General features: G+C 48.7%; 1 protein-coding gene across 8 annotated transcripts; it reads right to left on the bottom strand.

The window, feature by feature from the left end:
* Window positions 1-742: 742 nt before the first annotated feature.
* Window positions 743-14,766, bottom strand: Spata3 (spermatogenesis associated 3). 8 transcript variants are annotated; one of them, XR_009382623.1, is made up of 5 exons: window positions 10,156-10,597; window positions 5,821-5,995; window positions 3,797-3,940; window positions 3,220-3,420; window positions 743-796 (listed from the first exon to the last, which is right to left on the bottom strand). XR_009382623.1 is itself a non-coding variant. In XM_059278488.1 (4 exons), exons 1-3 carry the CDS (start codon window positions 10,457-10,459, stop codon window positions 3,835-3,837), a joined length of 585 nt encoding a protein of 194 aa, XP_059134471.1. In that variant the 5' UTR covers window positions 10,460-10,597; the 3' UTR covers window positions 743-796; window positions 3,797-3,834. The 8 variants fall into 8 exon arrangements, 2 of the variants coding, with proteins under 2 accessions (XP_059134471.1, XP_059134470.1); XR_009382624.1 differs by having other exon boundaries at window positions 3,220-3,333; XR_009382625.1 differs by having other exon boundaries at window positions 5,821-5,992; window positions 10,156-10,595.
* Between the last annotated feature and the right edge of the window lie 390 nt (window positions 14,767-15,156).

Below are 15,156 nucleotides of genomic sequence, written 5' to 3'. Positions count from 1 at the left end.
AAAGCTCACCCAGCATCGGCCAGAAGCAGCTACAGGGTGTAAGCAGGTCAGGACCCCGTCACAAGAGGGACTGTTTCCCAGAGACAGCCCTGCTGGGTTTAGGGCTCTTGCCTCCCAGAACGTAGGCTTTTTGTTAGCTTATCCCTCCTGCCCCTACTAACTGGCCTGAGGTGAGGCTGACTAGTTAAATCAGGCATTGAATTGAGCCTTGCAACTCTTGCTCTTAGAGTGAGAAAAATGAAAACACATTGTCTTGTTGAATGTGTGCAGTGTGTGCAGAGAGGCCAAGACCAGGAATGGTGGGTTTCTACTCCAGCTTTAAACATCTTAAAGGCACTTACCTCCCTGACAGTGTGCTGGATCCAACTTCCATATTTCTGAGCAAAAGACACTGAAGACAGATTTCTAGCTGGGTGTGGCAGCACACGCCTGTAACCCTAGCATTCTGCAGGAGGTAGGAGGATATTGAGTTTAAAGCTAATGTGGGGTACATAGAAGTCCTTGTCTCAAAAATAAAAAAAATAAGCCGGGCGGCAGTGGTGGTGGCAGTGGTGGCGGTGGTGCATGCCTTTAGTCCCAGCATTCGGGAGGCAGAGCCAGGTGGATCTCTGTGATTTCGAGGCCAGCCTGGTCTACAGAGCGAGATCCAGGACAGGCACCAAAACTACACGGAGAAACCCTGTCTCGAAAAACTAAATACATAAATAAATTAAATAACATAAAATGAAGAAAAGAGACAAGATATTTTTCTCTCTCTATTTTGGTGACAAGTGAGATCCTTGGATGGAAACTGGATCTGTAAGGAAAAATAAATAAATGACAGAACCATTAGCTTAATCAGTCCCTCGTGACCTATCTCAACAGCTTTCAACTTTTACAGTCTTATCTATGAGGGTTCAACAGCTAAATGCTTTTTGCAAAAAAAGTAAATTATTTTAGAATTCAAATTCCTTTTATTATCCTCCTCCTTTTCTTCCTCCTCCTCTCCTTTCTCTCTTCTTTTCTTTCTCCCACCTCTCCTTCTTCTTCCTTCTCTTCCTTCTTCACGGATCTCTCCCATTCTTCTTGTTTCCTTCTCCAATAGAAGTCCGCTACACTGATTCACCCCACGGCTGTGACAGTAAAGTCCAAGAGCATCCTCTCGGCTCTGCCAGGGTCGGCATCCTCCCTGTTAACTCCCCATTCCTCGAGAGCGAAGAGGGAGCCTCATTCCCCCAGAGGTTGGCTATGGTGCTGACTTTGACCATATTCAATGTCCCAAAGGGACTTTTTGTTTTTGTTGCCTCACTATCTGCTGAGGGAGACATTGGTTCACCAAGCTCTAAGAAGGAAAATTCTGGGAGCATCTTTCTCTGAGAGGAAGTAGATTTGCATATGTATGTGGGAATACCTGTGAGTAGGTGTCAGGAAGCTAGAAAGGGGCCCAGGAGATAGGAGAAAGAGGCTTTAAGTAAGGGTGTGGGGAGGATGATAGGTCAGATGAGACGTGGAAGGGGCAATTCCCAGACAGAAGAGTACAATTCGGATGGGAGGGTGGGGAGATGGGAGGAGTCGGGGAGAATCAACCCAAATTAAGTACATGTGAAGATGCCATACAGGAACTGGTTACTGCAAAAGCTAATTAAAGGTCTGGAGAAATGGCTGAGCTGTGAAGAGCACTTGTCCTTGCAGAGGATCCTGGTTTGTCTCAGGTGACCTAAGGAGCAGTTTTGCAGCAGCAGTCTCTCTTTCCCTCTCTCCTCTCTCCCCTCCACCCCAGTCTGTCTCTGCATGTGTACCGATTGATACATAGATGTATGGGAGCTAGAGGTCAACATGATGTCTTCCTCAGTTGCTCCCCACCTTACTTTTGAGAAAAGGTGTAGTCTCTCGCTGGACCTAGAGTTCACTGGCTGGCTAGACTGGCTGCCCAGAAAGGCCCAGGAATCCTCCTGCCTTAGCTCTCCAGCCTTGGGATCACGCTGCTGGTTCCTGCTTTTTATACGGGTGCTGGGGGTCTGAACTCACGTCCTCGTGCTTGCAAGGCAAGTACTTCACTGCTGAGACATCTCTCCATCACTAATGTTTAAAGCTCAATCTTCCCAACAAGAGGCTTCTGCTGGTATTATCTCCACTTAATGGGAAGAGAGTGAGATGTCAGAGCCGGCCCCCGGCTCCAGGCACTGGATGCCAAAGGGACTTCTAACCCTAACCCTGCAGGCTTGCAGAACCCATACTTCAAGCAGTTGGCGACGCTACAAGGGATCTCATAGATAAAATGCTTGCATCCTTCCTGTGCCCCACCCTGGGCAGTGGCCCTGCGTAGGACACCTCTGAATCTCTCTCTTTGAATCCTTGTGACCATTGTCTTCGGAGAGAGCTGTTACTCTCCCCCAGAGATGACATGGACAGAGAAGTTAAGAACATGTTTCTCACACTGAGTCCAGGCGGCACAGTCTAGAGATTGTCAGGTTAACTCCAAAGCCAGAATCTTCTCAGACACCGTGCTGATATGATAACAAGACACAACAGCCACCAGCTATCTCCTACAGACACCTCCTCACTCCCAGCAAGTCCAAGAAGAGGGAAGCCAAGGCTCTTAAGTGCTGTGGTATTTCCTGGAGGTCAGGTGGTTTAATATCTTAATTAGTATTAGATGATCGTTGAATAGACATCAGGAGCTCCAGAAAAGAGTTTACACTCTCCCTGGAGTATTTGCAGGATTTGGATGTTTAAATGTTTTAAGCATTGATTCCCAGAGCTATGTTTGACTATAATCATCACCTGTCCACTCCCAGGGAAGATGGAGGGCTAAGGGGTCGGCCAAAATGTCTCTCTTGGCTCTCACTCCCTTCCTCAGCCGCCACTTTTTAAGCATTCACTGAACAAGACCTAGCTGTTGGGATGACTGGGAGTGCTCTTGGTGATCACCTTCCCCAGTTCCCTCCGCAGCAGATGCATTGGCTTTTTGAATGGTAGAATTTGGCTGCTGATGACCAAGAGTTACCCCTCCTCCAGTGACTGGCCCCCAGCCTGAGAAACTGCTTTTCCCACCAAGACCCGAATTTCCTCCCTACACACATGTGGTCACATATGATGAAGTGACACAGGGACCTGAAGGGGAAACCTCGTGTCTCTTGAAGGGGTGGCTCTGCTGTATAAATGACATCCTGGGACTCTGTGGAGCCAGGTGGAGGCCTTCCCTTCCCCTTCCCTTCTTACTCTCGCCTCCCTACTCACCCCGGCCTTCTCCTGAGAGTACTTCCTCAAGGTATCAGGTGCACCCAATCCTTGTTTCCGGCTCTGCTTCTGGGGCTCAAGGGGGCTCAGGTGAAACAGGTGACTGAAGACATCCTCACATGCAGAGACGGTGTGTTATAAGTAAGGAGTGGGAGAGATCACACACATTCCAAAGAACCACGTGGAACAGGCTGGAGGACACTGGTGTGAGTGGAAACGGTCACTGGAGTTGAGGGTACACCAGGGGAGCCAAGCCACCAAGGAGATGATGAGAAGCATAACCAGCTTTCTTAGAAGTTCTGAGAAAGGCTCGGAGATAGTGAGCAACCTCTACCCTCCCATCCTCCTTCCTCCCATCCAGGACTAGGGAAGCCACAGCAGGTCAGGGGACAAGGGAGGAGGCTGAAGCTTTGTCCTGATGGTCCTAATGAAAAGTCTCCTGAGAGAACCATGGCAGACCATCTTGAGGCAGGAATGAGTCCTCTAGATCATGAGCTTACCCTGACTGGCTGAAGGCCTAGTCCACTTTGAGATATTTCTATCTAGAGAAAAGGGATAAGGCGATCTTCACACATACCTGCCGGACCGTTGGCCTGGGGTCCAGTTCAGAAGGATTCAGCGATGAAGTAGGCAGCTCCCAGGGCCCCCAGAGCCACAGCAACAGTTCCGAGAGCTTGAAGTACGTGAGTTACGGGGAGTACAGTGTTTCCTTGAAGGTTTTCTATAAAGCAAACAGGAAGGGGGGTTTAGGGAGAAAAATTGATGTCTGTGTACTGGAAGGAGACAGTGGATCTTACAGGGTCCCCTCCTGATCTTCCTCCGCAAGGAAGGAAAGGGTATCCTAAAGGATGTCCCCACCCCTTCCAACAAAGCTTCCAACAATACCCCTGGGGAATGAGGGTGGGCTGGCCTAGGCCTGATGCCTAAAGGGGGAACAGGGTACGGGAGTGGTCCAGACCACAATGTGCCAGGCCTTGTACCAGACACCTCCCACTCAAAGTCCTCTTGAAGCTTCACAGCAACTCTCTGAGGCCTTCCAGAGATGTTTAGAGACCAGGAAATTGCATATTAGTTCTTGTCTAACGTGAATGCCTGTTCCACTAAATCAGGGGTTCTTGTCTAACGTGAATGCCTGTTCCACTAGAGCAGGGGTTCTTGTCTAGCGTGAATGCCTGTTTTAAGTCCTTTGAGAAGGTAAAAACTGTGGAAGCAGGGGCTCCCATGGGAAAAGAAATAAAAACCACAAGTCTTGCCCTGGCCATGGGGTTCATGCCTCTTTCCCTTGCTTTCCTAAGTCTGAACCCTGTTTTTGGTCCCCCCTACAGCTTAAAACACCCCTCCTCTTCATCTTAAGCTGTAGAGGATCCCAGGATGCTTTTCGAGTTGGCTCCTACACTGGGCACATAATGCAGTGGGCCCTGACATGGCGCTGCCTTGCTCTGAAACTCCCAGAAGCCCTCCTGTACCCAACACTTCCTGTTTGGGGAAGAGCTTTCTAAATGCATGCATCTTGGCCAGCTCCCCCAGATGAACACATCAGAAGGTGAAGATCTCTAGGTGTTTGTCCCTCAGGGCACCTAGCATCCTACCAGAGCAGGTTGTGATTTTCCACCCACGGGAGCCCTCAGGTGAGTGGACACACTGTGTGGGTGAGTGGGGGGCAGACTCTTCCTGGGTGGGACTGACTAGATGGTATCTCTGACTCCAGGCGTGTCTTATTCCCCCAGATCAGATCTGTGTGGGTTTTTTTTCTTTCATATTCTTCAAGAGAGGGAGCTGGAAAGGGTAGATAGAAGAGGAGGTGGATGGGACAGTGAGCTGCGCTCCTGATGTAGGATGTGAGACCTCCAAGTGGAAGGACCTCTTCTAGGGGTTTTTGTGAGGTCTTGAGTACAAGGGGTGGGGGCTGCTCCTGTGGGTAGAGGCCCCTCTCCTAGCCCCAACACCTAACCCAGAAGTTCCGCAAGAATGAGGCTGTCTTCAGTCTGTTTTTAACATGGACAGGGGCCTTCGCATGAGTGACAGTGGTTAGATACATTTCTTCTGGTGTCTTTGTGGAAGAGGAACAGCAGAGTAAAGACTGGGTGATGCCATGATGGAGGAGGGGTTGCCAATAACAGACCAGTCTGGAATATATGGCCCTTATGGATACTCAGGGTAACAGCGTAACATATTCTGAATGGGACAGGTTTTGCTATTACTAGCAGAAGGGGCTTATGAGTTACAATCAGGTTTATCAATGAGTTCCAGGGATAATTCACATGTGGTGTAATAAGTAAATGCTCCCTGTGTAGGCTATGAGACAGAAAGGAAGTGAGTGGTCCACTGATGTGTAATTACAAAGCTCCCAGGTGACTGGAGTTTATAATGGGCTAGGTAGGAGGGTACTCTCAGGAATGAGGGCTTCGTGGAAAAGAGAAAGGTACCACAAGAGTCTGCCCACCCAAGCAGAATTGGTTACTTAGAAGGAAAGGCTTTCCTTGGGAAAGACTTATGGTTTTTGGAGGAATTTATTACACGATTGCTAATAAGGTCTGAGGACAGTGCCTGGCCCTGGGAACTGTACACTCAAGGCTCTAGCCCTCCCACTGGCTCAGGAACCTGTAGAAGGTGAGAAGGTTTGGGAACTGTCTCCCTGGCATGGCTTGCCAGTCCCGAGGCAGAAGAACATCGAAGATGCGGCTGTGGCACAGCCCCAGACGACGCCAGCAAGCAGAGCTGCCAGGGCAGGCTGCACAGGAGCAGGAGCGTGGAGCCACACAGGTCATAGGCACTGCTGGGCAGAGAAGGAAGGGGGGAGGTGAGGGCAGGCTGTACAGGAGCAGGAGCGTGGAGCCGCACAGGTCATAGGCACTGCTGGGCAGAGAAGTACGGGGGGAGCTGAGGGCAGGCTGCACTTGGTTCCCCAGGGTGGGACACAGTCTCAGGGCAATTCTAAAAGTCACCCGTGGCAGCTGCGGTGTTACTAAAAGAAACCCTAGGCTTTTAAAAGACATTGTCAATGATGTGAGGTTGAAAGCCTCGTGAAGGCCACTCTCCTACAGTGCCACCCTTCAAACACAAGGAGAATGCGTGGGGTAGAGACTGGTGTTCCTTGGGAAGAATTACAACAAAAGGTGACTGCTTACACCTGTATAGTGCTCCCTGTTGTTACTCATGTCTAACTGTGACAGAAATCCTGTGACATGGAACGCTGCTGGGTTCATTTTTCAGATAAGGAATCTGAGGCTCAAAGAATACAGCAAGTACTTTACAGAAGCGGACCTCAGGGTTTTTCTTCTTTTCTTTCTTTCTTCCTATTTTCTTCTTCTTCTTTTTTTTTTTTTTTAAACAGAGTTTCTCTGTGTAGTTTTGGTGTCTGTCCTGGCTCTCGCTCTGTAGCCCAGGCTGGCCTCAAACTCATAGAGATCCTCCTAGCTCTGCCTCCCGAGTGCTGGGATTAAAGGCTTGTACCACCGCTACTGGGTTCAAGACAGAGTTTCTCTGTGTAACCCTGGCTGTCTTGGAATTTGCTCTCTGTAGAACAGGCTGGTCTCAGAGATCCTGCCTTTTTAACTTTTAAGTCAGTGAAAATCCTCCATGGAACCGGCAGGAAGTGATGCAAGCAGGTGATGGCACTGCCCATGAGGGGCTTCAGCGAGAGTCCTGGAGTTGGTGCTGCCACGTTCCATGTATGTAGTGGGTACCAGTTCACCCTGACAACAAACATCACGTGTTTCTTCTACCATTTCTGTGCTCTTCTGGGACCTAACAGCAGAACTGAGAGATGGTACCTTTGTTTCTGGCCAAGTTATTTTTTTGGTGGATAATTCCATCTGGGTTTGACAAGGGCTTCAGTCTTAAGTGCCATAATGCTGGTTGGTCAGTCAGCAAGTTCAGCACACTCACTGCTTAGACTATCTATGGAACACATGCTTTTCTTGGAATGGGGAAAGCAAGGATTCTACAAACAACACTTTGGTTTTTTTTTTTTTTTTCAGCTTAAAAAGTTGAAATTGAGATATAATTCTCAAAGGCCTTAAATTTACTATTAGTGTGCTAGGTGGCTTTAGTATGTTTGTGAAGTTGTGTGACCATCACAACTCTGTAGCTTGGCGACAACACCTCCATCTCTTGAAGAAGAACCCTTACCTCGTCATCAGACATCCACATCTCTCTCCTTCCTATCCGTGGCAATAGATTAATCTAGTCTGGGCATTTCGCAAATGAAATCATGATATATGTTAGCTCTTGGGAGGATTAGCTTCTTCAACCAGACTAATATTTTTTAGGTTCATCTGTGTTGTAGCTATTATCAGTAAACCATGCCACTTTTTTTCTTGACAAGCACTGTTTCATTATATTCTGGTATTTTATACCACATTAGCTTATCCATTCATTATCTGGTGGACACTGGGTTGTTCCCAGCATTTAGTTATTATGAACAGCGCTGTTAGAATGTTCACATATAGGTTTCTGCGTGGGTGTGTTTTTAATGAATGAGTCACGTGTTAACTTGATGTTTTCCTGAGAAACTTCCAGATTATTTCCCACAGTGGTCATCCCACTTTACATTCCTACTAACTGTATGTTCTAAATTCTAAGTCTCCAACTTGTTTTTGTCCATCTTTTTTACGATGTCACCCTAATGGAGGACTGGTATTGCTTTGAGCCACAATATTTTGCATTAAAAAGGCTTGCATTAGAAAGTGACATCATATGTTTAAAAGTCTTCAGCCCATATTTCCAACCTTCTTTCCTGCTCTTTCTCAGAGGGGAAGATTCCTTAAGAAGCAACATGAGGTGTCCACTATAACATCAATGAACATGATAGTGAATGTCATCAACTCGACTGGATTAAAAAATGCCAAGATTATCTGTAAAGCACACCTCTGGGTGTGTCTATTAAGGTGTTTCTGGAGAAAAATTAAATCTGTGGAGGCTCTGATCTAATGAATGGATCAATCTCTCCTCTCTCTCTCTCTCTCTCTCTCTCTCTCTCTCTCTCTCTCTCTCTCTCTCTCTCTCTCTCTCTCCCTCCGAGACAAGGTTTCTCTGTGTAGCTTTGTGCCTTTCCTGGAACTCTGTAGACCAGGCTGGCCTCGAACTCACAGATCTGCCTGTCTCTGCCTCCTGAGTGCTGGGATTAAAGGTGTGTGTCAACACCCTTGGCTGGATTAATCTCTTTCATGGATTCACAATGTAGCATTATTGGGAGTTGGTAAAAGGTAGGAGGTGGAGCCTAGCAGGAAGACATACTAGGTGCATGTTTTTGCTTTGGGTCCTTCCTGTACTCCATTTCCTGTCTCCACTTTTTGGCAATTCACTGTGAGCCAACACGAATAATTCATCCTTTCAGTTACTGCAGACATTCAGTCACAGTGATGAGAAAGTTAACAAATTCAGTGGGCCACTTCTTTGCCCCTTGCTTTGCCCTTCATCTAAGCGACCAAATCAAGATTTAAAAGATTTGATACAGGACAGTTTTACCTTCTGCTGACATGAGTTCTGAGGCTATCATCCAGAAATGTTTGTCTCCAAGGTTGACGCTCACGTTATATCCAACTACCACATGTCAAGGACAGTCACAGAGGTACCGGTGTCCTGGCAGTTCCTTGGATTTAGAGCTTTCATTCACTTGTGTCCATATTTGTTTTCTACACAGACTGTCTTAGGATTGCTGTGGCCCACAGAGTGTGGCCTGCTCAGACTGTCTTAGGGTTGCTGTGGCCCACAGAGTGTGGCCTGCTCAAGGATATAGAGCACTTGGTCATGGCTCGAGGAAAGGTCAGAGAAAGATGTCCTCCTCCTTGAGAGACTAGCTGGCTTCTTGGAATTGCAAGACCAGCTGTGGTTAAGGGTAAGGATTCTGGAATCAGAGTAGACTGAAGTTCCCCTTTTAACAGTACCAATGGCTGCTCCAGGATGTGTTGGCTAGTTTGAACCCTGGTTTCCTCATCTATAAAATGGACAGAGGAGCAGTACCTCCCCTGTAGTACTATCAGATAATATTATTAACTTAGATGGCTGAGCTTGAGTGCTAGGTACCGAAAGAACGGTCAGCAGTTTGGTTGACTCTCTCCGTTATCCTTAGCAGTCTGAAGCATCCCAATCCCCAACTCCACCTGAGTTCCCTTAATACTGTCCAAAGTTTTGCCTCTCATTGGCTATCCAAGAAGATGGAGACCAATTTTTGATAGTCAGCCACTTAATTTTAAACAGAGCTGATGGCTATGAAGTGGGTTTTTTGTTTTGTTTTGGTTTTGCTGTTGTTTGTTTTAGACATTGAGCCTTTTCTAGTAACTTCTGTGGAAAAGGTTGAGAACTTAGCAAACAGAAATACAGGATTCTTATTTGGAACGCATACTAACAATTATAACATTATTTGTGGTTTATCTGAAGTCAGAATTTAGCCAGGGACCCTGTATTTCATCTGAGTTTCTTCTCTGTAGGGCCAAGGTCAGACCTCTTGAGACAACATGGAAAAAAACTCTCCTCTCATCTTCCACCTGACAAGCAAAAACCCCTTCTCTCAAAAACGGTCACACCCCCACCCCCATCATCCTGGACTATCTTCTTTGGACTAGTCAGGCCTCTCATGAGAACAGCCGGACAAAAAAAGTAGTCATAAGACATATGACTGCCTCGCTTCTTCTAGACTGTATTTGCTTTTAATTTCCAAACAGCTGCTGACTGACTCCTAACGAGAGTCTGACCATAGAGCCGAGTTAAATGTTATCATGTATTCATGGCTGTTTCCGGTGAGACCTGGGATGTATGGAATGACAAACCCAGGAATCCTGGTCTCTCTGGTAATAACTCCCCTTCATACTTCGTAAACATGGCCTCAGGTAACATACTAACCATACACAGTCACGGTACAAGAACCCGCCTCTGGTGGGTCTGGGACCCTATCAGCAAGGAGGCTAGCACTACTTAAACAGGAAGTCTGCCCACCTGATTTCCCGGATGGGAAGGATGCTTTGGGTTCAGGCTTTGAAGGCATCAGGCACGGAGCTGAGGCACGGGGTTCCTCAACTTGGAGAACTTGGGATATAGGCTGTTGCGGTACAGGCTCAGGGTTAACTTGTGGCGGGGTGGACTCCTGGCAAGGCTGTGGCTGCGGCGGTGGCGAGGCGGCCTCTGGACATGATGGCGGGGTTTCTGAGCTGTGCTGCTGTGAGGAGTCGGAGCTAGCCTGCGGTGACACGGAATCCCGGCGGCGCCTCGAGTCAGACTTTTTCTTTTTGACCTTCTTCATGGTGGTCCTTCTAGACTAACACCGTGGAGCTACATGGAGCTGTGAATTCCCTGGCTCCCTCCCTAGGGAGGCCGTCTCCCTTACGGGGTATCGCTCTGGTCTTTGACTACAGCAAGGTCCCACAGACAAGAGTCACCCATACCTCCTGTGAGGTCACAAAAGCTGGGGTGGATCCCATGGCTAAGGGCTCTGGCATAGTCTTCGCTTGCAGCATCTTTCCTCTTCCAGGGCTTCCCGCTGGAACAGGCAGGGGGCAGCAGCTGCCCTATCTCTTCGTGGCCTGATTAAGACAGTCTCTGGGCCTATGACAACCGGATCCCTTGATTCTGTGACCAGAACACCCATTTCGGGCACCTTTCCAACTGCGTGTTCCTGGGTCCATGTGAGCTATCTTTTATTCCATAGGATTCTCAGCTCTGTTACTGGTTTCCACATGTCTATCCCCAAACACAAGCATCTCTGGTCGCCATATATTTAGTAAGTTTTTAGGGAACTTTCCTGAAGATTTGGCTTCTTTTAGAACTTTACCTCCCACAGCCCACTGCCTCTGTCATCCCTGAAATTCTTCCTCTTCGTCGTGGGAGGGGATTGTGGGTGCGTGTGTGTGTGTGTGTGTGTGTGTGTGTGTGTGTGTGTGAGAGAGAGAGAGAGAGACAGAGACAGAGACAGAGACAGAGAGAGAGACACAGAGAGAGACAGAGACAGAGAGAAACAGAGAGAGAACTTTCATGTGAACCCTTGAATTTGGCCAAGAATTCTACCTTAAGCCAGCTCTCAGAAAACGGATAATTTCACTGTTACCTCGGTGAAACAGACTTACTGCCTCCCAAGACACTGGTTGGGTCCAACAGACTATGAATCTTCCTGGAAATCAACAATGTGTCTCTCATTTTAGGGTGGAGGAGTGAAAGGCATTTTGAAAACACACCCTAAATGTCACACACCACGACAGAAAAATGTGCTCCCAGCAAGAGACAGAGTTTCCTCCCATGAACTAGGTAAGCCGTGTGGGTAAGTAACCTGCCCTAGTCAGAGTCCCACAACTGTTTGGGGGGGCACGACACAAGGTCAGGGGAGAGCTAGCAAGCCAAAAATGTCCTGTAGCAGCCCCACACAAAGGCCAGACTAGATATAAGCAGTGAAATGAGACCACCTGTTTTCATGCTTCTAGAGCCAGCAAAGACTTTACCAATTATATCATCATCATCATCATCATCATCATCATCATCATTATTATTATTTAACATTTTTGTTTTGCTAAAAAGGATACTGCGGTTCAGAAAAGTTAAATTACATACATAATACCTCCCCACCCCGGCTGCTTGTCAGCACACTCAGGACCAAATTTCAATTAAGGGTTCTTTTTCTTGGTGACTCCAGACAGCAGTAGGGAGATTATACAGACTTTGAAATTAATGAATTGGGGAAAAAAAAGTTCCTTGCGTGAGAAGATTGAAGAAAGGAATGGAGAACTGGAAGTTTAAAGCTCAGATCAGTGGCATCGAGGTTTGTTTGGTTGTTTTGGAGTAAGGGGGTCCAGTGGGCAGTTTCTTGAGGGCCAGAGCAATGGACCAGTTGAGGGGATGCCATTTAGAATCAGAGAGACTGGAAGTCTGAATGATGCGCATCTTGGCTAAATTGCCTTTTCAGTCACTGAAAGACGTTGCTGGAGGAGCTTAACCTGGCTTAAGCCAGTTCCTCAGTCTCCGACGTGATTGATGCTATGCGTTGGATCACATCTCCTGTAGGAGACTGTGCTGTGTGTCATAGGAACCTCTGCAGCCTCTCTGGCCTTGACTGGTCAGCACCCCATCAGGATAACTAAAAACATCTCCAGATTGTGGCCAAATACCGCCAGAGCTTTGAGGAGGTGGTAACATTATTTCTGGTTGAGAACAACTGGTTTGAACAGTCAGATGGGGGCAGGGACATACATATATGGGGAGAATGTCCTAATAGCCATGAAATAGCTATTCCAGTTCACTTAAAGAGAGGCCACAGGGCACGGGACACACAGGCTGTGTTCCTGGGAGACAGATGACAGAGTACAGACTGAGGAGTTCTTCTACCATTAAGAAGAAAATATGTGGATCAGAAGCTGGGAGAAGTCTTCGTGGGAGTTCCCCGCCAAGAGCCTGGCTCCTCAACAGAGCAGTCACAGGGCACTAGCCTTGCTCTAGCTTTGTCTTAGTGTTCATTTCCCCAACCCCCAGAACTGGGCAAGGACAGCCAGCAGGATTTAGCAAGCTGTCTAAATTGAGAGAGAGAGAGAGAGAGAGAGAGAGAGAGAGAGAGAGAGAGAGAGAGAGAGCAGAAGGACTGAGCACAGTCCTACTAGGCAGAGACAGGGAACTTTTCCTGCTAAGAGGCTGTTGCCAAATATGGACTAGGATTTTTGTAGTCCCTGCTGAGGGTCACAGTCGGAATGGCCCATCAGCGGGGGCTTTTCTTAACCAGGAGCGCCGACCATGTGAAACTATCCATGTGAAACATAGTCATGTCAGCAGCTATTTAGGAAAAGAGTAAGTTTAAAAGGTTGGGGGATAGGTAGTGAGGTTACAAGGTCTCGAAAGTGATCATACCCTCCCCGTCAACTGTCCCTGAGGTTCTGGCCTTTCAGTGTGTTCTGGAGACTAGAATGAGCGTGTCACCATGTCTCCTGAAGCTAGCCTCTTTGTGCTGAATCTGGTGTCAAGCAGTCTTTCATCCCTGCATGTCATGTGGGAGGGTGATGGGTCTAAAGAGAGGGAGCTAGGCCACTCGCTGAAAGGTGGCAGAGACTCTGTAAGGTGGCATCGAGGCTCCCGTGCTCAGAACATTTTTTCTGATCTCTATGCTGTCCCTGAAAGGAGCTTCTGGAAACAGAACGTGCTGCCAGCTCATGTTAAGATCCTTCTGCTCAAGGACCCTAGGCCACAAATTAGCCCCAGGGCCACAGGGAGGGCCTTAGGGGTTTGGGTAACATTGCTCTCCTGAAGTCCCAACCTTAGAGAGCTGCTGTGAAGCCTGGAGGTGAGAGCCCTTTGTTCGGTGACTGGCTCACAATAGGCTGTTGACTTTTTTTTTTTTTTTTTTTTTTTTTTTTTTTTTTTTAATCCCCTGGAGAAGTAACAGGAGATAAGCAGCCCACTAAAGAACCAGGGAGGGCATCGATTAGTGAATTTGGAGAGGAGAGGGTGGGCTATTATAGGTCCTACAACACCCCATCAGGATGTTAAAAAAGCATGATTTCTCCTAAACTGTGGGCAGGGCAGACGGGTAGGAGAGTTAACCCCTTTGGGTTAACTTGAGCGCTTCCAGATTGTCCCAGCCCGCACATCTTGGGAAAAGGACGCTGGCTCATTACCATTCAAATTGTACCCCCACACTTCTGCAGGCGCCAGCACAAGGAGTAGGTCAGGGATTTGCTGGCTTCTCAGGGGAACAATAGTCCCAGTCTCCACCCTCGGGCCCCTCACCATCCGTCTGGGTCTGGCGATCCACTAGGGTGTCCATGTGCGCTTGACTGGCAGCGCGCTGGACATCCAGGACACCCTGGGAGCGGCTGGGACAGAACACTGCTGTGTGCACCTCGACCCCTGGGTTCTCTGAGGCGAAGACGCTGCAGAGCAGTTCCTCCAGACGGCGGCGCGACTCTGCCTCCTCATCCGGCCGCGGATGCACCAGGATTCCTACGAGCGCGGCTGGCGGGCGGCGGTCCTGGACGCGCACCTGCTGCAGGAGCAGCTGCAGCCGAGGCAGCTGCGTGCCCAGCGCCGACGCGTGGCACAGCACCAGGAGCAGCTGCTTGCCAGGCTCCGAGCCTAGTTCGGCGATCTCTGCCGTCTCCGAGCTGGGGGCCTCGGGTAGAGCTCGAGGCGCCTCGTAATCGGGCAAGTCCTTTTCCTTGAGATCCGAGAGCTGCTGCTTCTCCAGCTTCTCGGGCTTCTCCGCCCTCTCCGACTTCTCCGCCAGGCACTTGGACTTGGTGGCCGGGGCTTCGGGGCTGTCTGCCAAGCAGTCGCCGGTACGCTTGAGTCCCCGCCTGGCACTGCTGGACCTACGTTGGCAGTCTGTTGCTTGGCTGCAGGTGGGCTCAGCGTTTGGATCCTTCGGAGGCTGACCCGGAAAGTTCTGCAGGGTTGTGTAGCTCTCTTCCTGCTTCAAGAACTCTCTTATTAGCAGCACCCGACCCCGGCCCGAGACAGTCTGACTTAGGGTCTCCGGCTGAGCCTCGACCTTCTTCTTCTGGGCCCTTGAGGGCTGCTCCCCAGGCCTCTGTTCCATGTCCGGCTCCCTTGCCCCAATGGGCGGGAGCCTTGGTTGGCCAAAGGGAAAACTGCCTTTCCCTTGGAGCATGTCATAATACCCCTCGGTCTTACAGCCTCGTGCCGCAGGCAGCCAAAGGCCTCTATCCCACTATTCCTTGAGAATCTTCCAACATAGGAAAACTGATATTGGAAGCTGGGATAATACATGCCGACCTTGGGGCCGAGTGTGTGTGTGTGTGTGTGTGTGTGTGTGTGTGTGTGTGTGTGTGAATGTGTGTGTGTGTGTGTGTGTGTGTGTGAATTCAAAAGGCACATCTTTTCAGACAGTAGAACCGGACCAGATGAGGTCTACACACAACAACCACAGAGACTGGGATCCTGGTAGTTGGGTAATTTGTTCCTTTTGATAATTTTCCTGTAAAAACGAGCCTTGAATTTTTTTTTTCT

This window comes from Peromyscus eremicus, chromosome 13 (assembly GCF_949786415.1).
Source record: "Peromyscus eremicus chromosome 13, PerEre_H2_v1, whole genome shotgun sequence".
NCBI classification, from domain to species: Eukaryota; Metazoa; Chordata; class Mammalia; order Rodentia; family Cricetidae; genus Peromyscus; species Peromyscus eremicus.
The sequence above is the reverse complement of the archived record's forward strand: the minus strand, read 5'-3'. Positions and strand labels throughout refer to the sequence as shown.

Bases quoted from the DNA above. Each gene is read 5' to 3' on its own strand.
- Spata3 (XM_059278487.1), bottom strand. From the start codon at position 14,725: ATGGAACAGAGGCCTGGGGAGCAGCCCTCAAGGGCCCAGAAGAAGAAG. The intron at 3,941-13,917 runs GTGAGGGGCCCG...TTTGCTTTATAG, and splicing joins TCGCCAGACCCAGACGGATG to AAAACCTTCAAGGAAACACT.